General features: G+C 38.6%; 1 protein-coding gene across 1 annotated transcript in view; it reads left to right on the plus strand.

Annotated features, from left to right (window-relative positions):
* MYBPC1 (myosin binding protein C1) overlaps positions 1-24,401 on the plus strand; it is a 117,166-nt gene that overhangs the window by 36,667 nt on the left and 56,098 nt on the right. The window contains exons 7-8 of the mRNA XM_089921592.1: positions 6,367-6,405; positions 16,364-16,531. Coding sequence (XP_089777718.1) covers positions 6,367-6,405; positions 16,364-16,531 — 207 coding nt within the window. The remainder of the gene's footprint in view (positions 1-6,366; positions 6,406-16,363; positions 16,532-24,401) is intronic.

The raw sequence follows: 24,401 nt of genomic DNA on the forward strand, positions 1-24,401 counted from the left end.
TGCAGAAGTGAAACAAGGTCATGGCCACATGCAGTCATGTGTCCAGGTACATAAACTGCCACGTATGTATTTGCTCTACATGCCTAGAAAGCAAATCAATTTAGGATAGAAAGTGACATCCCTAAATAAAGAAGGTAGGTGGTGGAAGTTATTTCTAAATATACAATCCCCTTCAACCATTACTTACTTTCATCAAGGACAGGGAAGCTTCAAAGAAAATACCCAAGTGAAAAGTAGACACAGTAATCATTGCTATTATGAATAGCCCTGGTTGAGAAAGAATTCTTGCATCAGCATAAACAAGATTGACAGGTGCAACAGAGCTGCCCTCCAGCTTACACTAGAATCCCTGTCCTCCACCCTCCCCCAACCCTCAGTCTATCTAATTGTGGTTTATGTTTGAAAGAAAATTTATGTATTAAAGGAAAAAAGAAGAAGAAAGAAAGAAAAAAGAAATTTACAGAACCATTCAAGTCAAGTGTCACTCCTTTGTGCATCTTTCCCCTGACCATCCTAACGCACTTTCACTTCCCTTTCTTCCTCCTGCTTTTTCTTGGACTGATTGCTTCTGTCATGAAATCACCCTTTCCTTCACTTAATCCCATATTAATGTTTCACACCTTTTCCTAACATGTTATAAGCTTTGTGATGGTCAGGCACTGTGTCTTAACACTCTTTGGGCTCCTTATTTCATTTCTTCCAGCAGCTGGCAGAGAGCTGCATATGGTGATCTCCTAATAAATACCTGTAGAATGAATGATCAATTGAATTTCCATGCTGGCTTAGCTACTCATCATACAGACAATGGTAATCTAGATAGATTTTCATTTCCATTTGCTGGGCAGGAGGGTGAACATCCCATGCATACTCTTAGTCAATAAGGTTTGGAATGGGATGCCAGTGCTGTGTATTGTAAGATCAGCTCACTTAATGCTATTGAAAATGGTCACGGCTGGATAGAACATTTCCAGCACTTTAGTTAGTGCCCTATCGAATTAGTTGACATATATTTAATTAATAGCTCCAAGACTCTCACTTTTAAGAACATCATTCATAGCCATGCAGCCTTAATATCTTTCCCAGATTGAATCATTCTGTGACAGGCTGGAAATGTTCTGAAACTTTTTTTGTAGCCACAGAATGTTGTTTGGTTCTGATATCTATCTTACAAGTAGTGTTTGTGGTTAGATTTGCCAACTTTTCACAATTACTGAGAGTTTCTGGTAAACAGTTGATTTCTCAGGAAGGGGTTTATTATTTGTTTATTTGCTCGTTTGCCTCTGGTCTTGTCCATCCAGGTATCCTGTTCTCTAATACTGCCCACTTTGTCTTGGAGTTGAAATGACAGAGATGACAATAAAGAAATGGGTTTAACCAAACAGCAACATGAGAATTTAGATATGCAAATCCCTTTCAGAGCGATCATACTGAGAGATAATGTCCTTGAAAAAATAATGCTGCTGTGGCTTAGAATTCTTCCAGAATAATCACAGGTAGCAATTCAATGGAAAGCTAAGTATAGAGAATTTTCTATACCCTCAATGGAGCCACAGGTCTGCCTTCTATTCTAATGTTCATTTATTCATCTCAAGTATTCACTGAGTGTTGGCTAAATGCCAGGGGCAGGTCTGGGTGCTGGGTCCTGCCCTCCTAGAGCCAACTTTAGGGAACTTTAGAGTGGAGAGCAACCATCAGCAGTGCATTTCAGCTTTGGAAGCAGACAATTGTCATGGAGGGCCATGGGTGGAGAATAATGTGGGTGCTCAAGTGGGATCATACCTTTTTTTTTGATCAACCAACACCATATGTGTGAACATAGGATAATGAGACTGAGTCTCTTCTATGCCTTAACAATTAGCCCTGTGGGATGTTTCAAAACTGGTCCTAGTAGTGGTTCCATGTGTACTAGCGGCATTAGAATCAGAGAATACTTTGAAGATCAGTGCTCATTTTAATGCCTAAATTCTGATACATAAATTTTGATTTTATTTTTTACTTATTTTTAAAGATGACTTTTTTTTTAATTAATTAATTTTTTTATTTCTGGTCGCGTTGTGTCTTTGTTGCTGCGTGTGGGCTTTCTCTAGTTGCGGCAAGCGGGGGCTTCTCTTGTTGTGGAGCACCGGCTCTAGGCGTGCAGGCTCAGTATTTGTGGCTTGGCGGGCTCTAGAGCGCAGGCTCTGTAGTTGTGGTGTGCGGGCTTAGTTGCTCCATGGCATGTGGATCTTCTGGGACCAGGGCTCGAACCCGTGTCCCCTGCACTGGCAGGTGGATTCTTCACCACTGTGCCACCAGGGAAGTCCCAATTTTTGATTTTTAATTTTGTAATTTATCAGTTTATAGTCGGTATATTTTTGGGTAAGCCCAATTGGGATAGTTACTGCCTCTTTTTATTTTCCTTCCAGAAAAATTACTGCCCTTAGTAATTGTTGCAATGGAAGTAAAAACTTACTTTCTTTTCCCAGGCATCATCACTAACATTGCCACAAACTATCATGAATGAACCCTGTGTGTATTAACGATCTCATAATTTGAGATGAACATTCTTTTGTCATGAATGTGGTTGTCAGATGAGGAAGTGAATCAGCAGAATTTCCAGCGAACTTCTCCTACATGCTATGATTTTTTTTAATTAAAAGAATGATTAAGGTTTTTCTTCATTTAGGTCCCTTTACATCTGCAATATCTTTATCTTGGTGCTTCTTACTAGCATGCTAAAATATTTTTGTGCCATTTTACCTTTGGGTATCAGACGATCAACCATCTACTAAAATGTCTCTGCTTTACCTGTGTATTCCAACTACATGATTTCTTTGTAATGAACTTTGTTAAAAATTAATATCACTGTACTTCACGATTTTAAAACACAACGATTATAAAATACAACATTGATTTAATAGATTTGGGGGAGAAAAAAAACTCATTAAATAAACGTATTTATGGTAAGATGAATCCTGATTTCAGAAGCACCAAAGCATGGAGACATGTGTCTTCTCATTCAGAAAATATGATAAATTAATCAAATGCCTCACAGCATGTTGAATTAATGTTAGCTGTTTTTGTTATTGCCTTCTATATGTGGTTGTTTTTGTTGCTGTTATTATTTTGGTAACATATGCCAATATTTACTACAACTGATTGCTTGAGGAATTCATAAATTTGTCTACATCAAACAAGGTATTGTATCAGTATTTAACTGAGGTTTGTTTACAGTACATTTTAGTTTTATATGCTTTTATTCTAAAATCTCAACAATTGTCCCAAGTATGTATACTTTAAAAATTGATTTTAAAAGGCGGTTTAAGTCAGCCATAGGTAGAAGTTATTTTATGCCCAAGAGAGCTTGGAGATTTATAGGAATGTATACGTTCCACTGTCTCTGGCGTTCTCTCCCTCACATTCCAGATTTCCTTCTGTGGACCCCCCGAAAAATTCCAGGCTTGTAATATGAGACCAAGTTCTTTCCCTATTTTCCAGGTGTTCTTCATTGGGAACTTCTGTGTTGAAAGAATCATTTTTATGGTTTTATAAATGCTATTTTCCCATGACTTAAAGATACATTTTGGTAAATTTCCCTTCTACATAGCTAGGGAAGATAGGTCTGTCGCTTTCGGTCCGTGGTGTCATGTAGGCCGTATTCTAAAGAGCCAAAAATAGATGTTTAAGTTTTCATCATCACTATAGTCACTTTTAAATAGAAAACAAGAAAATATGACATATATTTTATTTTTTGTTTGAAAATGTTCTTTGTATGATGCCATGCCTTTCATATATGTGATGTTGGATCAGGCATAACCCAGAAGATTTGGATATTCAGTTTCCCTCCTAGCAGTAGAACCTTTCTATGGTAAATAAGAACAATTAAACCTCTCATTCTTAACCAACTCAACCAAATTCAACCAGGCAACTTTTCAAGTATTTGGGGTCAGAATCCCAACATCTTAGCTATATTTCCCAATCTAAGGGGATGGCAGGACCAAAACTACTTTTATTTATGTATTTATTTAAATATCAACATTTTGTTTTATTTCTATTTATTTTTAAAATTTGTATTTATTTATTTATTTTGGGCGTACTGTGCGGCTTGCAGGATCTCAGTTCCCGGACCAGGGATTGAACCCAGGCCACTGCAGTGAAAGCCCAGAATCCTAACCACTAGGCCACCAGGAAACTTCGCAAAACTACATTTAAAAGAAGAGAAACAATAAATGTTGCCCCTCGTCAACTGTATTTTTCTAGCACTTCAGTAAATTTGAAAATGCATGTACAATGACTCAAATATTGCCCACTGAGAAGTAATTACTGTTTGGAAATAATGTTGGATCATCTAGAGTATCTTTTATGATACTTTGAAGCACTGCTTTCATATGTGTTGTCTTAATAGTCTAAAATAGTTGTGTATGTCCCCCACATAGTCTTAACATTTAGTGGACTTTGAAACTACTCACCCATCAAATGTTTGCTTAAAAAATGGCTTGTCTTTTCACTTTAGTTTTATGAACGTGTGTGAACACTCTTTTCCCAATCATTTTGCATTCTAAACAATTAACTCAAGGGTTTATTAGGCACTGTGCACAAAGCAAACAACCACCAAACCTGTATAAAATGAAGTGTTCATCTGACTAAAAATGGTTCTAGTTTCTAGTTTATATATAACAAAGGAAGCTCCTTTCTAGGATGTGGTTAAGTATTAAAACTTCATTTTCAAGAATTTTTACAGGACTTTAGATCAAGATTCTTTACATAGTTTAGTAAATAAAGGCCTTCAAATAGGTGTCAAGAATAAAATACTACATACTGAGTTAAATGTACGGCAAATAAAATAGAAAAATTGCAAGGTATTTTATTTTTGGTTATGTAAAATTTTAATTGTTTAGCCATCTTCTGAAATACAGAATTCCCCTAAGAGCTCAGAAATACCTATACTTCCCCAAATGCAAGATTTTGTGGAAAGTTAATGGACATTCCAGGAGAAAAGGATTCAAATGTGAACTAAGTTTGGGAAATGTTAATAGTGTATCATTTCTTATCTCCATCCCCAGTGCCAACACACACGAGCACACTGATGGTTTTGAGATATCCTTCGGTAAAAGCACACAAACAATACAATAAAACACAAGCATTTAACTTTATTTAGCCTAGCGTTTTGCAAGCTTCTTTGACCACAGAAAGCTTCCTCTGAAGAATCCCGAATCCCACAGTATCCAGTGAATCACCTCTTGGGTTCTGAAGATGTGACGTTAAGGTTTTCTATATATTACATTGGTTATTTTGTTAAAAAGTAACAAGACATATCTCTGGTTGACAGTTTAAGAAATTTCAGACTAGTAAATAATATATGTTGTAAATATACTAATAGGTTATGCCTGTGCCCTTTTACCTCTTGTCAGAAATTTTTAGAGCACTTTTTAATTAACAGTCATGTGCATTTGTTTTCTGTATCCTATTTTATATAGTCATTTAAGTTCACATTTTGAAACCCGTAATTATTCTAATATTTTAAATACAAAGATTATTATTATTTACACTAACACTAGTCTTCATGCTTTGGGAGGGAAGAGGCAGAGGTTCAGATAACACCAAATACCTATTTAAGCATCTAAAATGTAAGACACTTTGAAATTTAGACATTTTAGAAAAGGGAATATTCAGTGTCTTTGCACAAACACTACAAGGCATCTTTTGAATTTTACAAACGGGTAAATATTTTACACATATATAAAATATTTGTAAATATTTTACAAATTGGTAAATGTTTTTCAAATTATATTGGCCAACACCAATATAATCTGGGGAAAAAACAGATAAAGTCCCTGTAGTAATTATTGGTGAACTTAGTAAGTATGACAAATTGATTTATACTAGTTAATGTTGACTTTTGTTACCTAAATATAGAAGGGGAATTAATTATAAGGTTTTCTGGGGGTATTGAGTTTTCAAATTACATAAAAACATATGCTTTCATGTCTGTGTCCAAATGAACGTGGTATATGAATTATGCTGTCAGTGACTTTGGCTACAAAATAAGAACTCGAAAACCACCTCCATTGCTGATGTCATCAGGGTTAGATTTTTAGCATTAATTTTTTTTCCTAGCTTACAATTATATAAAACGTTTGCATAGAGTACCATTTTTAAAGCTACTTTCATTGGGATTACCCAACTCTCTCACCCTTTTACTTGTTTATTTTTCTTTTGCCTTAAATACTGAAGTCTAATCTTTCAGGTGGAAAGTCTTCTAAGGCTTAGTCATCAGTTAAGTGTTTTGTGTAGTTTCTCTTCTTCTTTTGCAGATTTCTCTTTTCTCAGGATACTCGGGATGAAGTTCTTTTCTCCTTAACTTTTTATTCCTCTTTGTTATTTCAGATGAAGAGGAAGCCTCCCCGCCTGGTGCCCTGCCTCCAGGTTAGGATGATTCCAACCCCTTTCCCCACTTTGTAATTTATTACTAATTGACAGTAAAGATAATGAACTGACAGGGCACCTTGATGAGACAACGCTCAGAGCAGGGGACTCAGATCTTGCCAGTGCCAAAGAGGGAAAATGTTGGCTTTAATGGCAATTTCTTTTTTTTAACATGAGAAACTTTTTAAAAAGAGGCTTTCTTTGTGTCTTTATTCCTGTCCTGCCTCTAGGTTCTTTGTGAAATAAATAAAAGTAGTAACTCTTGGGTATAAATTTTAGGGGCAAAAATGTCTTTCATTTCCAGCTATATACTCTTTTCCCCTGTTCTTTAGATATTTGGATTTTTTAAAATTTTATTATTAGTTTTTAAATAAAACACATACTTTTTATAGACGTTTTCAAAATTAAAGCCCTACTGATTTTCCATCCAAGCCAACTTCTAGCTTTTTTTCTCCCCATCATGAAAAGAGACAGGATTTGGGGGATCCGAGAAGGTTGAAGTCAGCACTCCATTTTCTCCCCCTACCCCTTGTATCATCCAAATCACGCTTTCCTTTCAGGTTCGGGTAGTCGGGCCCTGGAAAGAAAAGATTCAGGTGAGCACACGCCAGAAGCAAGGCGTCCCGACCCCATCCTAATATAGTAATCACTAATGACCTCATTTCTTGAAGCTGTATTTGATTCTAATCTTGGTTTTATTCAGTTTGTAGCTTTTATAGCAATCTCTTATTACATTCCTCTGACTAGAAAACTAATGCATTGAGAAACAATTAGTTTTGCATGACACACACACACACACACACACACACACACAAATTCAGGAATCTAGTCACGTATACCACAGGTTCATTTGTTTCATTATCACTATCATTTTTAACATTTGGCAAATACACAGAGATGAAGAGACTTTTTTTTTTTTTATTTTTTTTTTATTTTTTTAAACATCTTTATTGGGATATAATTGCTTTACAATGGTGTGTTAGTTTCTGCTTTATAACAAAGTGAATCAGTTATACATATACATATGTTCCCATATGTCTTCCCTCTTGCGTCTCCCTCCCTCCCACTCTCCCTATCCCACCCCTCCAGGCTGTCACAAAGCACCGAGCTAATATCCCTGTGCCTTGCGGCTGCTTCCCCCTAGCTATCTACCTTACTACGTTTGTTAGTGTGTATATGTCCATGACTCTCTCTCGCCCTGTCAAAGCTCACCCTTCCCCCTCCCCATATCCTCAAGTCCATTCTCCAGTAGGTCTGCGTCTTTATTCCTGTCTTACCCCTAGGTTCTTCATGACATTTTTTTTTCCCCTTAAATTCCATATATATGTGTTAGCATAAGGTATTTGTCTTTCTCTTTCTGACTTACTTCACTCTGTATGACAGACTCTAGGTCTATCCATCTCATTACAAATAGCTCAATTTCATTTCTTTTTAATGCTGAGTAATATTCCATTGTGTATATGTGCCACATCTTCTTTATCCATTCATCCGATGATGGGCGCTTAGGTTGTTTCCATCTCTGGGCTATTGTAAATAGAGCTGCAATGAACATTTTGGTACATGACTCTTTTTGAATTTTGGTTTTCTCAGGGTATATGCCCAGTAGTGGGATTGCTGGGTCATATGGTAATTCTATTTGTAGTTTTTTAAGGAACCTCCATACTGTTCTCCATAGTGGCTGAACCAATTCACATTCCCACCAGCAGTGCAAGAGGGTTCCCTTTTCTCCGCACCCTCTCCAGCATTTATTGTTTGTAGATTTTTTGGTGATGGCCATTCTGACTGGTGTGAGATGATATCTCATTGTAGTTTTGATTTGCATTTCTCTAATGATTAATGATGTTGAGCATTCTTTCATGTGTTTGTTGGCATTCTGTATATCTTCTTTGGAGAAATGTCTGTTTAGGTCTTCTGCCCATTTTTGGATTGGGTTGTTTGTTTTTTTGTTATTGAGCTGCATGAGCTGCTTGTAAATTTTGGAAATTAATCCTTTGTCATTTGCTTCATTTGCAAATATTTTCTCCCATTCTGAGGGTTGTCTTTTGGTCTTGTTTTTGGTTTCCTTTGCTGTGCAAAAGCTTTTAAGTTTCATTAGGTCCCATTTGTTTATTTTTGTTTTTATTTCCATTACTCTAGGAGGTGGGTCAGAAAGGATCTTGCTGTGATTTATGTCATAGAGTGTTCTGCCTATGTTTTCCTCTAAGAGTTTGATAGTTTCTGGCCTTACATTTAGGTCTTTAATCCATTTTGAGCTTATTTTTGTGTATGGTGTTAGGGAGTGATCTAATCTCATACTTTTACATGTACCTGTCCAGTTTTCCCAGCACCATTTATTGAAGAGGCTGTCCTTTCTCCACTGTACATTCCTGCCACCTTTATCAAAGATAAGGTGTCCATATGTGCGTGGGTTTATCTCTGGGCTTTCTATCCTGTTCCATTGATCTATCTTTCTGTTTTTGTGCCAGTACCATACTGTCTTGATTACTGTAGCTTTGTAGCATAGTCTGAAGTCAGGGAGCCTGATTCCTCCAGCTCCTTTTTTCGTTCTCAAGATTGCTTTGGCTATTCGGGGTCTTTTGTGTTTCCATACAAATTGCAAAATTTTTTGTTCTAGTTCTGTGAAAAATGCCAGTGGTAGTTTGATAGGGATTGCATTGAATCTGTAGATTGCTTTGGGTAGTAGAGTCATTTTCACAATGTTGATTCTTCCCATCCAAGAACATGGTATATCTCTCCATCTATTTGTATCATCTTTAATTTCTTTCATCAGTGTCTTATAATTTTCTGCATACAGGTCTTTCGTCTCCTTAGGTAGGTTTATTCCTAGATATTTTATTCTTTTTGTTGCAATGGTAAATGGGAGTGTTTTCTTGATTTCACTTTCAGATTTTTCATCATTAGTATATAGGAATGCCAGAGATTTCTGTGCATTAACTTTGTATCCTGCTACTTTACCAAATTCATTGATTAGCTCTAGTAGTTTTCTGGTAGCATCTTTAGGATTCTCTATGTATAGTATCATGTCATCTGCAAACAGTGACAGCTTTACTTCTTCTTTTCCGATTTGGATTCCTTTTATTTCGTTTTCTTCTCTGATTGCTGTGGCTAAAACTTCCAAAACTATGTTGAATAAGAGTGGTGAGAGTGGGCAACCTTGTCTTGTTCCTGATCTTAGTGGAAATGCTTTCAGTTTTTCACCATTGAGGATGATGTTTGCTGTGGGCTTGTCATATATGGCCTTTATTATGTTGAGGAAAGTTCCCTCTATGCCTACTTTCTGCAGGGTTTTTATCATAAATGGGTGTTGAATTTTGTCGAAAGCTTTCTCTGCATCTATTGAGATGATCATATGGTTTTTCTCCTTCAATTTGTTAATATGGTTTATCACATTGATAGATTTGCGTATATTGAAGAATCCTTGCATTCCTGGAATAAACCCCACTTGATCATGGTGTATGATCCTTTTAATGTGCTGTTGGATTCTGTTTGCTAGTATTTTGTTGAGGATTTTTGCATCTATGTTCATCAGTGATATTGGCCTGTAGTTTTCTTTCTTTGTGACATCCTTGTCTGGTTTTGGTATCAAGGTGATGGTGGCCTCGTAGAAGGAATTTGGGAGTGTTCCTCCCTCTGCTATATTTTGGAACAGTTTGAGAAGGATAGGTGTTAGCTCTTCTCTAAACGTTTGATAGAATTCACCTGTGAAGCCATCTGGTCCTGGGCTTTTGTTTGTTGGAAGATTTTTAATCACAGTTTCAATTTCAGTGCTTGTGATTGGTCTGTTCATATTTTCTATTTCTTCCTGATTCAGTCTTGGCAGGTTGTGCATTTCTAAGAATTTGTCCATTTCTTCCAGATTGTCCATTTTATTGGCATAGAGTTGCTTGTAGTAATCTCTCATGATTTTTTTTATTTCTGCAGTGTCAGTTGTTACTTCCCCTTTTTCATTTCTAATTCTATTGATTTGAGTCTTCTCCCTTTTTTTCTTGATGAGTCTGGCTAGTGGTTTATCTATTTTGTTTATCTTCTCAAAGAACCAGCTTTTAGTTTTATTGATCTTTGCTATTGTTTCCTTCATTTCTTTTTCATTTATTTCTGATCTGAATTTTATGATTTCTTTCCTTCTGCTAGCTTTGGGGTTTTTTTGTTCTTCTTTCTCTAATTGCTTGAGGTGCAAGGTTAGGTTGTTTATTCGAGATGTTTCCTGCTTCTTAAGGTGGGCTTGTATTGCTATAAACTTCCCCCTTAGAACTGCTTTTGCTGCATCCCATAGGTTTTGGGTCGTTGTGTCTCCATTGTCATTTGTTTCTAGGTATTTTTTTATTTCCTCTTTGATTTCTTCAGTGATCACTTCATTATTAAGTAGTGTATTGTTTAGTCTCCATGTGTTTGTATTTTTTACAGATCTTTTCCTGTAATTGATATCTAGTCTCATGGCGTTGTGGTCAGAAAAGATACTTGATACAATTTCAATTTTCTTAAATTTACCAAGGCTTGATTTGTGACCCAAGATATGATCTATCCTGGAGAATGTTCCATGAGCACTTGAGAAAAATGTGTATTCTGTTGTTTTTGGATGGAGTGTCCTATAAATATCAATTAAGTCCATCTTGTTTAATGTATCATTTAAAGCTTGTGTTTCCTTATTTATTTTCATTTTGGATGATCTGTCCATGGGTGAAAGTGGGGTGTTAAAGTCCCCTACTATGAATGTGTTACTGTCGATCTCCCCTTTTATGGCTGTTAGTATTTGCCTTATGTATTGAGGTGCTCCTATGTTGGGTGCATAAATATTTACAATTGTTATATCTTCTTCTTGGATCGATCCCTTGATCATTATGTAGTGTCCTTCTTTGTCTCTTGTAATAGTCCTTATTTTAAAGTCTATTTTGTCTGATATGAGAATTGCTACTCCAGCTTTCTTTTGGTTTCCATTTGCATGGAATATCTTTTTCCATCCCCTTATTTTCAGTCTGTATGTGTCTCTAGGTCTGAAGTGGGTCTCTTGTAGACAGCATATATAAGGGTCTTGTTTTTGTATCCATTCAGCCAATCTGTGTCTTTTGGTGGGAGCATTTAGTCCATTTACATTTAAGGTAATTATCGATATGTATGTTCCTATTCCCATTTTCTATATTGTTTTGGGTTCGTTATTATAGGTCTTTTCCTTCTCTTGTGTTCCTTGTCTAGAGAAGTTCCTTTAGCATTTGTTGTAAAGCTGGTTTGGTGGTGCTGAACTCTCTCAGCTTTTGCTTGTCTGTAAAGGTTTTAATTTCTCCATCAAATCTGAATGAGATCCTTGCTGGGTAGAGTAGTCTTGGTTGCAGGTTTTTCTCCTTCATCACTTTCAGTATGTCCTGCCACTCCCTTCTGGCTTGTAGGGTTTCTGCTGAGAGATCAGCTGTTAACCTTATGGGGATTCCCTTGTGTGTTATTTGTTGTTTTTCCCTTGCTGCTTTTAATATGCTTTCTTTGTATTTAATTTTTGACAGTTTGATTAGTATGTGTCTTGGCGTATTTCTCCTTGTATTTATCCTGTATGGGACTCTCTGTGCTTCCTGGACTTGATTAACTATTTCCTTTCCCATATTAGGGAAGTTTTCAACTATAATCTCTTCAAATATTTTCTCAGTCCCTTTCTTTTTCTCTTCTTCTTCTGGAACCCCTATAATTCGAATGTTGGTGCGTTTAATGTTGTCCCAGAGGTCTCTGAGACTGTCCTCAGTTCTTTTCGTTCTTTTTTCTTTATTCTGCTCTGCAGTAGTTATTTCTACTATTTTATCTTCCAGGTCACTTATCCGTTCTTCTGCCTCAGTTATTCTGTTATTGATCCCATCTAGAGTACTTTTAATTTCATTTATTGCGTTGTTCATCATTGCTTGTTTCATCTTTATTTCTTCTAGGTCCTTGTTAACTGTTTCTTGCATTTTGTCCATTCTACTTCCAAGATTTCGGATCATCCTTACTATCATTATTCTGAATTCTTTTTCAGGTAGACTGCCTATTTCCTCTTCATTTGTTAGGTCTGGTGCATTTTTATCTTGCTCCTTCATCTGCTGTGTGTTTTTCTGTCTTCTCATTTTGCTTATCTTACTGTGTTTGGGGTCTCCTTTTTGCAGGCTGCACGTTCGTAGTTCCCGTTGTTTTTGATGTCTGTCTCCAGTGGCTAAGGTTGTTTCAGTGGGTTGTGTAGGCTTCCTGGTGGAGGCGACTAGTGCCTGTGTTGTGGTGGATGAGGCTGGATCTTGTCTCTTTAGTGGGCAGGTTCACGTCTGGTGGTGTGTTTTGGGGTGTCTGTGGCCTTATTATGATTTTAGGCAGCCTCTCTGCTAATGGGTGGGGTTGTGTTCCTGTTTTGCTAGTTGTTTGGCATAGGTTGTCCAGCACTGTGGCTTGCTGGTCGTTGAGTGAAGCTGGGTGCTGGTGTTAAGATGGAGGTCTCTGGGAGATTTCCGCCGTTTAATATTATGTGGAGCTGGGAGGTCTCTTGTTGACCAGTGTCCTGAAGTTGGCTCTCCTACCTCAGAGGCAGAGCCCTGACTCCCGGCTGGAGCACCAAGAGCCTTTCGTCCACACGGCTCAGAATAAAAGGGAGAAAAAGTAGAGAGAATTAGTAGAAGTATGAGGAAAGAAAGAAGGAAAGGAGGAAAGGAAGGAAGGAAGAAAGAAGCAAAGAAGGAAAGAAAGGAGGGAGGGAGGGAGGGAGGAAGGAAGGAAGGAAGGAAGGAGGGAAAGAAGGAAAAAAGACAGAAAGAAAGAAGATAAGTAAAAATAAAATAAAGTATAATATAGTTACTGAATTAAAAAATATTTAGAAAAAAAAAAAAAGGGACGGATAGAACCTTAGGACAAATGTTGGAAGCAAAGCTATACAGAGAAAATCTTACACAGAAGCATACACATACACCTTCACAAAAAGAGGTAAAGGGGGAAAAATCATAAATCTTGCTCTCAGAGACCACCTCCTCAATTTGGGGTGATTCGTTGTCTAAAGGGGGGAAGGAAGGAAGGAAAGAAAGAAAGAAAGAACGAAGGTAAAGTATAATAAAGTTATTACAATTAAAATTAATTATTGAGAAAAAAAATTTTTTTAAAAAACCATGGACAGATAGAGCCCTAGGACAAATGGTGGAAGCAAGAGTATACAGGCAAGGTCTCACACAGAAGCATACACGTACACATTCACAAAAAGAGGAAAAGGGAAAAAAATCATAGATCTCGCTCCTAAAGTCCACCTCTTCAATTTGGGATCATTCCTTGTCTATTCAGGTATTCCACAGATGCAGGGTATATCAAGTTTATTGTGGAGCTTTAATCCGCTGCTTCTGAGGCTGCTGGGAGAGATTTCCCTTTCTCTTCTTTGTTCTCACAGCTTACAGGAGCTCAGCTTTGGATTTGGCCCTGCCTCTGCGTGTAGGTCGCTGGAGGGCGTCTGTTTTTTGCTCAGACAGGACAGGGTTAAAGGCGCCGCTGATTCGGGGGCTCTGGCTCACTCAGGCCAGGGGTCGGGGGGGGGAAGGAGGGGCACTGCGTGCGGGGCGGGCCTGCGGCGTCAGAGGCGGCGTGACGTTGCGGCAGAGGCCGGCGTGACGTTGCACCAGCCTGAGGCCCGCCGTGCGTTCTCCCGGGGAAGTTGTCCCTGGTTCCCGGGAACCTGGCAGTGGCGGGCTGCACAGGCTCCGCGGAAGAGGGGTGTGGAGAGTGACCTGTGCTCGCACACAGGCCCCTTGGTGGCGGCAGCAGCAGCCTTAGCGTCTCCCGCCCGTCTCTGGGGTTCGCGCTTTTAGCCGCGGCTCGCGCCCGTCTCTGGGGTTCGCGCTTTTAGCCGCGGCTCGCGCCCGTCTCTGGGGTTCGCGCTTTTAGCCGCGGCTCGCGCCCGTCTCTGGGGTTCGCGCTTTTAGCCGCGGCTCGCGCCCGTCTCTGGGGTTCGCGCTTTTAGCCGCGGCTCGCGCCCGTCTCTGGAGTTCCTTTAATCAGCGCTCTTAAACCCCTCTCCTCGCGCACCAGGAAACAAAGAGGGAAGAAAAAGTCTCTTGCCTCTTCGGCAGGTGCAGGGTTTTCCCCGAATTCCCTCCCGTCTAGTCGTGGTGCACTAACCCCTTCAGGCTATGTTCAAGCCGCCAACCCCAGTCCTCTCCCTGCGCTCCGTCCAAAACCGAAACCCGAGCCTCTGCTCGCAGCCCCGCCCGCCCCGGCGGGTGAGCAGACAAGCCTCTCGGGCTGGTGAGTGCCGGTCGGCACCGATCCTCTGTGCGGGAATCTCCCGCTTTGCCCTACGCAGCCGTCGCTGTGCACTACTCCGCGGTCCCGAAGCTCCCCCCTCCGCCTCCCGCAGTCTCCGCCCGCGGAGGGTCTTCCTAGTGTGCGGAAACTTTTCCTCCTTCACAGCTCCCTCCCACTGGTGCAGGTTCCGTCCTTATTCTTTTGTCTCTGTTTTTTCTTTTTTTCTTTTGCTCTACCCAGGTACGTGGGGAGTTTCTTGCCTTTTGGGAGGTCTGAGGTCTTCTGCCAGCCTTCAGTAGGTGTTCTGTAGGAGTCGTTCCACGTGTAGATGTATTTCTGGTGTATCCGTGGGGAGGAAGGCGATCTCTGCGTCTTACTCTTCCGCCATCTTCAAGGTCCCCCCGATGAAGAGACTTTTAAAATCGCCATTCCTGGGATGTATCAACATTAGATAATAATTCATATTTTTATGGAAATTTACATACAGTTGAAAGAACACCTCCAAATTCTGCATGGAGCCACAATTCTGGATGGTTATTTATTTATTCGTTCATTTATTCATTCAACAAATTTGTTTGAGGACCTACTATTATCCTGCTATGGGAGTCTTATGGGCCAGGCATTTTTGCAGACGCAGATATAGAAATGAACAAAACAAAAAAAAATCCTTGTCCTCTTGTTCCAAACATTAATGGCCACTATTTGCTATTTCTATGAATATTACGATTACACACAACATAACATTTTCCCATCAATTTGGGTATGTTTTTAAATTGTGTAATCACGTGACTACATTGCCTAACTTCTTTGTGAAAATGATGGCCCATGAATAGGAATACTAAGCATGGTTGATACATGGGAACTAAAATAACTAAATCTCCATTTCCTCCTTTTCAAGGAACATTAACAGGTTGAGAGTGGGCAACCCACGCATTTTTCTTCCAGTTATTAAGTGGCTAAAACGGAACTTCTCTTCATTCAGTTCTCAGAGACAGGGGAACTTGCTACCGTTCTCTCTCCTACCCTCTTCATTGGAGTTGACTGCTGATTAATACCTTCTAAGCACCTGGAGTGAAAACTAGAAAATGCAAAGTAAACTTCATTTCCAGCTTGTCTGTCTTCATGGGAAAGCCTCAAAGAGTTTATGTTTCTTTCTGTTTTTCTAGCTTTTTTCTTCCCTTTCAAGACGCTCCTACAATTCTTGAAATCTGTGCCTGCAGGTCATGATCTGTTACTTGTCAAACTATGGCCACATCTATACAACCCTAATAGAATTATCTAGTCATACAACAGCGAGGCATCTAGAAATTCAAGGCCAGGCTTGTTTGTCTGACCTTTCCCACTTGAGCTGCAAACTGATCCATCCCTTTAGTCTCTTCCAACTCAGATGTTGTATAGACATGACGTTATAGCCAGTCACCTGGAAAAACAATGAGAGTACTGCTTTCATAACCTGCCCACTATTATTTATCAGGGGACAGGCAGGATTGGGAAACAAAGGAAACTTGTCTGCCAGGAAAGGGTAACAACCTTCCTGAAAAGTTTTGCTATTTCTAGGAATTAGAAAATGTTCCTTGATCCCATCGTGGAAGAGATATCCCTGTAAGAATGGGAATCTGTCACTCTCTACTGATGGCTGTCGGGGAGGTGGATAGAAAGAAAGATGTTATATTTATCCAGGTTAATTAGACAAAGAGAAGCTTCAGCATTGACAAGAACAACAAACCCAGGTAAGTCTGCCCAAGAAGAACCTGGCCCTGGAATGATCCTTTTCCTCCTTTCTGCTCATTAGAATGGTCTGTTGGCGAATCACCATCAGGGGAGGACCAGAATAAGCAGACTGCCAACAATCAGCTGTCCACCCTGTTCGTGGAAAAGCCTCAAGGTGGAACAGTGAAAGTTGGTGAGTGCCAAGCATTAAATCCTGTTTTTTTTTCAAATAAAGATGAAATTCACATAACATAAAATTAACCGTTTCAAAGTGAATAATCAGTAGCTGTTAGTACACTCAATGTTGTGCAACCAAGTTCCCAAATATGTTCATCACCCCAAAAAGAAACCTTGTATCCCATTGAGAGTTATCCCTCATTCTCCCTCTAACCCCTGGCAACCACTAATCTGCTCTGTCTCTAAGAATTTCCCTATTCTGGATATTTAATATAAATGGAATCACACAATAATATATGACCTTTTATGTCTGGCTTCTTTCACTTAGCATAATGTTTTCACAATCTGTCCAAGTTGTGGCATGAATCAGTACTTCATTCCTTTTCATGGCTGAAAAGTATTCTATTGTATTATGTACTAAACCCTGCTTTTTATAACCTGAAAAAGTGAGCGGCAGCTTTCATTTCAGTAACCCGTACATGTAGTAGTTGAGTGGCGGGACCCTGGAGCCAGGGTAGGTTCAAATCAGTTTTCTCATCTGTAAAATGGGAATAATACTACTTGTGAAGTACTTTGAACAGTACCTGGTATATCTTAAAGCTCAGAACCAGTGTTTGCTGCCATTTCAACACATCTCGTTCCACAAGATGATTATAAATCTGCAGACATGCTGGATCGTTACATTTAGTGTCTCAGAGAAAGCTGGTCAGACAGATGGCTCAACTTTGGATATATTCATTTGAAACATATCGATTACACACCTCCTGTTTTAGACACTGTGCTGAACACTGAGTAAAATATGTGATCAATCAGAATTTACAGTATTAATGGGAGGACCAAACAAGAAGAAACTAAAACTAAAAAAAACAGAACATCACAAAAGCCATCACAAGTGCCATGAAGGAAATAAACAAGGTGGTAAGCCAGAGAATAACCAGGGGGTCCAGGAATTTTAACTAAATGAATTTTTATAAGGAACGTATTGTAATCAGAACTAGTCTTTGACACCAAATATGCAATGAACACACAGCTGAGTACAGTCTGAAAATTACGTCTTTCAGGTGTATAATGTAGAAGCACACTGCATGTGAATGAAACTTTTTGCTCCCCTTGTGTTTCTGCAAGACACCAAAATGCTAGGAGGGCAACTGGGCTACAATTCTGGTATCCTTTGAGTCTAATGAGTCAATACAAACAGGAGTGTTGAAAAAATAAACTCAAAAAGATGGTGGAGTAGAAGGACGTGCTCTCACTCCCTCTTGCGAGAACAACAGAATCACAACTAGCTACTGGACAGTCATCGACAGGAAGACACTGGAACTCACCAAAAAAGATACCCCACATGCAAAGACAAAGGAGAAGCCACAATGAGACAGTAGGAGAGGTAAAATCACAGTAAAATCAAATCCCATAACTGCTGGGTGGGTGACTCACAGGTTGGAGAACACTTATACCACAGAAGTCCACCCAATGGAGTGAAGGTTCTGAGCCCCATGTCAGGCTTCCCAACCTGGGGGTCCAGCAATGGGAGGAAGAATTCCTAGAGAATCAGACTTTGAAGCCTACTGGGAATTGATTGCAGGACTTTGACAGGACTGGGGAAAACAGAGACTCTGCTCTTGGAGGGCACACACAAAGTAGTGTGCGCATCGGGACCCAGGGGAAGGAGCAGTGACCCCAGGGGAGACTGAACCAGACCTACCAGCTAGTGTTGGAGGGTCTCCTGCAGAGGTGGGGAGGTGGCTGTGGCTCAGCATGGGGACAAGGACACTGACAGCAGAAGTTCTCGGAAGTACTGCTTGGCATGCACCCTCCCGGAATCTGTCATTAGCCCCATCAAAGAGCCCCGGTAGACTCCAGTGTTGGGTCGCCTCAGGCCAAGCAACCAACAGGGAGGGAACCAAGCCCCACCCATCAACAGTCAAGTGGATTAAAGTTTTACTGAGCTCTGCCCACCAGAGCAACAGTCAGCTCCACCCACCACCAGTCCCTCCCATCAAGCCTCTTAGATAGCCTCATCCACCAGAGGGCAGAGACCAGAAGCAAGAAAAACTATAATCCTGCAGCCTGTGGAAAAAAAACCACATTCACAGTAAGATAGACAAGCTGAAAAGGCAGAGGGCTATGTACCAGATGAAGGAACAAGATAAAACCCCAGAAAAACAACTAAATGGAGTGGAGATAGGCAACCTTCCAGAAAAAGAATTCAGAATAATGATAGTGAAGATGATCCAGGACCTCGGAAAAAGAATGGAGGAAGAGATCGAGAAGATGCAAGAAATGTTTAACAAAGACCTAGAACAATTAAAGAACAAACAAACAGAGATGAACAATACAATAACTGAAATGAAAACTAAACTAGAAGGAATCAATAGCAGAAAAACTGGGGCAGAAGAACGGAGAAGTGACCTGGAAGACAGAAAGGTGGAATTCACTGCTGTGGAACAGAATAAAGAAAAAAGAATGAAAAGGAATGAAGACAGCCTAAGAGACCTCTGGGACAACATTAAATGCAACAACATTCACATTATAGGGGTCCCAGAAGGAGAAGAGAGAGAGAAAGGACCAGAGAAAATATTTGAAGAGATTATAGTCGAAAACTTCCCTAACATGGGAAAGGAAATAGCCACCCAAGTCCAGGAAGCACAGTGAGTCCCATACAGGATAAACCCAAGGAGAAACATGCTGAGACACACAGTAATCAAATTGACAAAAATTAAAGGCAAAGAAAAATTCTTGAAAGCAGCAAGGGAAAAACGACAAATAACATACAAGGGAACTTCCATAAGGTTAACAGCTGATTTCTCAGCAGAAACTCTACAAGTGAGAAGGGAGTGGAATGACATACTTAAAGTGATGAAAGGGAAGAACCTACAACCAAGATTACTCTACCCGGCAAGGATCTCATTCAGATTCGATGGAGAAGTCAAAAGCTTTACAGAAAAGCAAAGGCTAAGAGAATTCAGCACCACCAAACCAGCTCTACAACAAATGCTAAAGGAACTTCTCTAAGTGGGAAACACAAGAGAAGAAAAGGATCTATAAGAACAAACCCAAAACAATTAAGAAAATGGTCATAGGAACATACATATCGATAATTACCTTAAACGTGAATGGATTAAATGCTCCAACCAAAGGACACATGCTTGCTGAATGGATACAAAAACAAGACCTATATATATGCTGTCTACAAGAGACCCACTTCAGACCTAGGGACACATACAGACTGAAAGTGAGGGGTTGGAAAAAGATATTCCATGCAAATGGAACTCAAAAGAAAGCTGGAGTAGCAATACTCGTAACAGATAAAATAGACTTTAAAATAAAGAATGTTAGAAGAGACAAGGAATGAAACTACATAATGATCAAGGAATCAATCCAAGAAGAAGATATAACAAGTATAAATATGTATGCACACAACATAGGAGAGCCTCAATACATAAGGCAACTGCTAGCAGCTATAAAAGAGGAAATCGACAGTAACACAATAATAGTGAGGGACTTTAACACCTCACTTACACCAATGGACAGATCATCCAAAATGAAAATAAATAAGGAAACAGAAGCTTTAAATGACACAACAGACCAGATATATTTAATTGATATTTATTGGACGTTCCATCCAAAAACAGCAGATTACACTTTCTTCTCAACTGCGCCCGGAACATTCTCCAGGATTGATCACATCTTGTGTCACACATCAAGCCTCAGTAAATTTAAGAAAATTGAAATCATATCAAGTATCTTTTCTGACCACAACGCTGTGAGATTAGAAATGAATTACAGGGAAAAAAACGTAAAAAACGCAAATACATGGAGGCTAAACAATACATTACTAAATAACCAAGAGATCACTGAAGAAATCAAAGAGGAAATCAAAAAATACCTAGAGACAAATTACAATGAAAACACAATGATCCAAAACCTATGGGATGCAGCAAAAGCAGTTCTAAGAGGGAAGTTTATAGCTATACAAGTCTACCTCAAGAAACAAGAAAAATCTCAAGTAAACAATCTAACCTTACACCTACAGGAACTAGAGAAAGAAGAACACACAAAACTCAAAGTTAGCAGAAGGAAAGAAGTCATAAAGATCAGAGCAGAAATAAATGAAGTAGAAACAAAGAAAACAATAACAAAGATCAGTAAAACTAAAAGCTAGTTCTTTAAGAAGATAAAGAAAATTGATAAACCATTATCCAGACTCATCAAGAAAAAGAGGGAGAGGACTCAAATCAATAAAATTAGAAATGAAAAAGGAGAAGTTACAACAGACACCGCAGAAATACAAAGCATCCTAAGAGACTACTTACAAGCAACTCTATGCCAATAAAATGGACAGCCTGGAAGAAATTCTTAGAAAGGTATAACCTTCCAAGACTGAACCTGGAAGAAACAGAAAATATGAACAGACGAATCACAAGTAGTGAAATTGAGACTGTGATTAAAAATCTTCCAACAAACAAAAGTCCAGGACCAGATGGCTTCACAGGCGAATTCTATGAAACATTTAGAGAAGAGCTAACACCCATCCTTCTCAAACTCTTCCAGAAAATTGCAGAGGAAAGAACACTCCCAAACTCATTCTAAGAGGCCACCATCACCCTGATACCAACACCAGAGAAAAATAACAGAAAAAAAGAAAATTACAGACCAATATGACTGATGAATATAGATACAAAAACCCTCAACAAAATACTAGCAAAAAGAATCCAACAACACATTAAAAGGATCATACACCATGATCAAGTGGGATTTATCCCAGGGACGCAAGGATTCTTCAATACATGCAAATCAATCAGTGTGATACACCATATTAATTGAAGAATAAAAACCATATGATCATCTCAACAGATGTAGAAAAAGCTTTTGACAAAAAATCAACACCCATTTATGATAAAAACTCTCCAGAAAGTGGGCATAGAGGGAACCTACCTCAACATAATAAAGGCCATATATGACAAACCCACAGCAAACATCATTCTCAATGGTGAAAAACTGAAAGCATTTCCTCTAAGAGCAGGAACGAAACAAGGATGTCCACTCTCACCACTATTATTCAACATAGCTTTGGAAGTCCTAGCCACGGCAATCAGAGAAGAAAAAGAAATAAAAGGAATACAAATTGGAAAAGAAGAAGTAAAACTGTCACTGCTTGCAGATGACATGATACTATACATAGAGAATCCTAAAAATGCCACCAGAAAAGTAATAGAGCTAAAGAATGAATTTGGTAAATTTGCAGGATACAAAATTAATGCACAGAAATCTCTTGCATTCCTAATACACTAAAAAAAAAAAAGAAAAATCTGAAAGAGAAATTATGGAAACACTCCCATTTACCATTGCAACAAAAATAATAAAATACCTAGGTATAAACCTACCTAGGGAAACAAAAGATCTGTATGCAGAAAGCTATAAGACACTGAGAAAGAAATTAAAGATGATACCAACAGATGGAGAGATATACCATGTTCTTAGATTGGAAGATTCAATATTGTGAAAATGACTATACTACCCAAAGCAATCTACAGATTCAATGCAATCCCTATCAAATTACCAATGACATTTTTTACGGAACTAGAGCAAATCATCTCAAAATTTGTATGGAGACACAAAAGACCCCGAATAGCCAAAGCAGTCTGAGGGAAAAAAACAGAGCTGGAGGAATCAGACTCCCTGACTTCAGACTATACTACAAAGCTACAGTAATCTAGACAATATGGTACTGGCACAAAAACAGAAACATAGATCAATGGAACAAGATAGAAAGCCTAGAGATAAATCCACGCACCTATGGTCAACTAATCTATGACAAAGGAGGCAAAGATGTACAATGGAGAAAAGAGAGTCTCTTCAATAAGTGGTGCTGGGAAAACTGGACAGCTACATGTAAAAGAATGAAATTAGAACACTCCCTAACACACCATACACAAAAATAAATTCGAAATGGATTCATGACCTAAATGTAAGACCGGACACTATAAAACTCTTAGAGGAAAAGATAGGAAGAACACTCTTTAACATAAATCACAGCAAGATCTTTTTTGATCCACCTCCTACAGTAATGGAAATAAAAGCAAAAATAAACAAATGGGACCTAATGAACCTTCAGAGCTTTTGCACAGCAAAGGAAACCATAGACAAGATGAAAAGACAGCCCTCAGAATGGGAGAAAATATTTGCAAACGAATCAACAGACAAAGGATTAATCTCCAAAATATATAAACAGCTCATGCAGCTCAATATTAAAGAAACAAACAACCCAATCCAAAAATGGGCAGAAGACCTAAATAGACATTTCTCCAAAGAAGACATACAGATGGCCAAGAAGCACATGAAAAGCTGCTCAACGTCACTAATTATTAGAGAAATGCAAATCAAAACTACAATGAGGTATCACCTCACACCAGTTAGAATGGGCATCAGAAAATCTACAAACAACAGATGCTGGAGAGGGTGTGGAGATAAGGGAACCCTCTTGCACTGTTGGTGGGAATGTAAATTGATACAGCCACTATGGAGAACAGTATGGAGATTCCTTAAAAAACTAAAAATAGAATTACAATATGATCCAGCAATCCCACTCCTGGGCATATACCCAGAGAAAACCATAATTCAAAAAGACACATGCACCCCAATGTTCATTGCAGCACTATTTATAATAGCCAGGTCATGGAAGCAACCTAAATGCCCATCGACAGACGAATGGATGAAGAAGAGGTGGTACATATATACAATGGAATATTACTCAGCTATAAAAAGGAACGAAATTCAGTCATTTGTTGAGACGTGGATGGATCTAGAGACTGTCATACAGAGTGAAATAAGTCAGAAGGAGAAAAACAAACATCGTATATTAACGCATGTATGTGGAACCTAGAAAAATGGTACAGATGAACCGGTTTGCAGGGCAGAATTTGAGACACAGATGTAGAGAAAAAACGTATGGACACCAAGTGGGGAAAACTTTGGTGAGGTGGGGATGGTGGTGTACTGAATTAGGCGATTGGGATTGACATGTATACACTGATGTGTATAAAACTGATGACTAATTAGAACCTGCAGTATAAACAAACAAACAAACAAAAAACTAATACTAAACTTTCTTTGGGTTATTTGTATGGAAATATGTTAATATAAATGTTTCAGACATTACATGAAATTTCTAAAAATCTTATATGTTCTGGTATAATGTTGTAAGTCATAATTCTAGTTATTTTTTTAAAATATGTATCTCAGAAATAACCAAAAAAAAAAAAGACAGGAGTGTTTACGTGAAAAAGATCAGTTTCATTTAGTCATATTCTTACGATTCCAGACTTGTCATTATCTTGCCTAATAAGAAGGATGGAAAAAATCTGTGTGTATATATATATTATATATATAATATATATACATACATATATATGTATACATATATATGTGTATTGTGTGTGTGTTTTCCAATATTTTTATTTCATATGTTTCATATTTATGCATAACTTGAAGATACTGTGGATTTGGTTCCAGACCACCACAATAAAGCAAATATCATACTAAAACGAGCCCCAAGAATTTTTTGGTCTCCTAGTGTATACAAAAGTTATGCTTACACTATACTATAGTCTATTAAGTATGCAATAGTGTTGTGTCTAAAAAATAATGTACCTACCTTAATTAAAGATACTTTATTGGTAAGAAATTCTGTTATCTGAGGCCTTCAGTGAGTTGTAATCTTTTTGTAATAGTGACATCAAAGATCACTGATCACAGATTGCCATAACAAATACAATAATAATGAAAAAGTTTGAAATATTGCAATAATCACCAAAATGTGACACAGAAACCTGAAGTGAACAAATATTGTTGGATGAAATGACACCAATAGACTTGCCTGATGCAGG

This window comes from Delphinapterus leucas, chromosome 11 (genome assembly GCF_059928025.1).
Source record: "Delphinapterus leucas isolate spDelLeu-1000000601 "Yukka" chromosome 11, BTC_Dleu_Yukka2, whole genome shotgun sequence".
Taxonomy (NCBI): domain Eukaryota; kingdom Metazoa; phylum Chordata; class Mammalia; order Artiodactyla; family Monodontidae; genus Delphinapterus; species Delphinapterus leucas.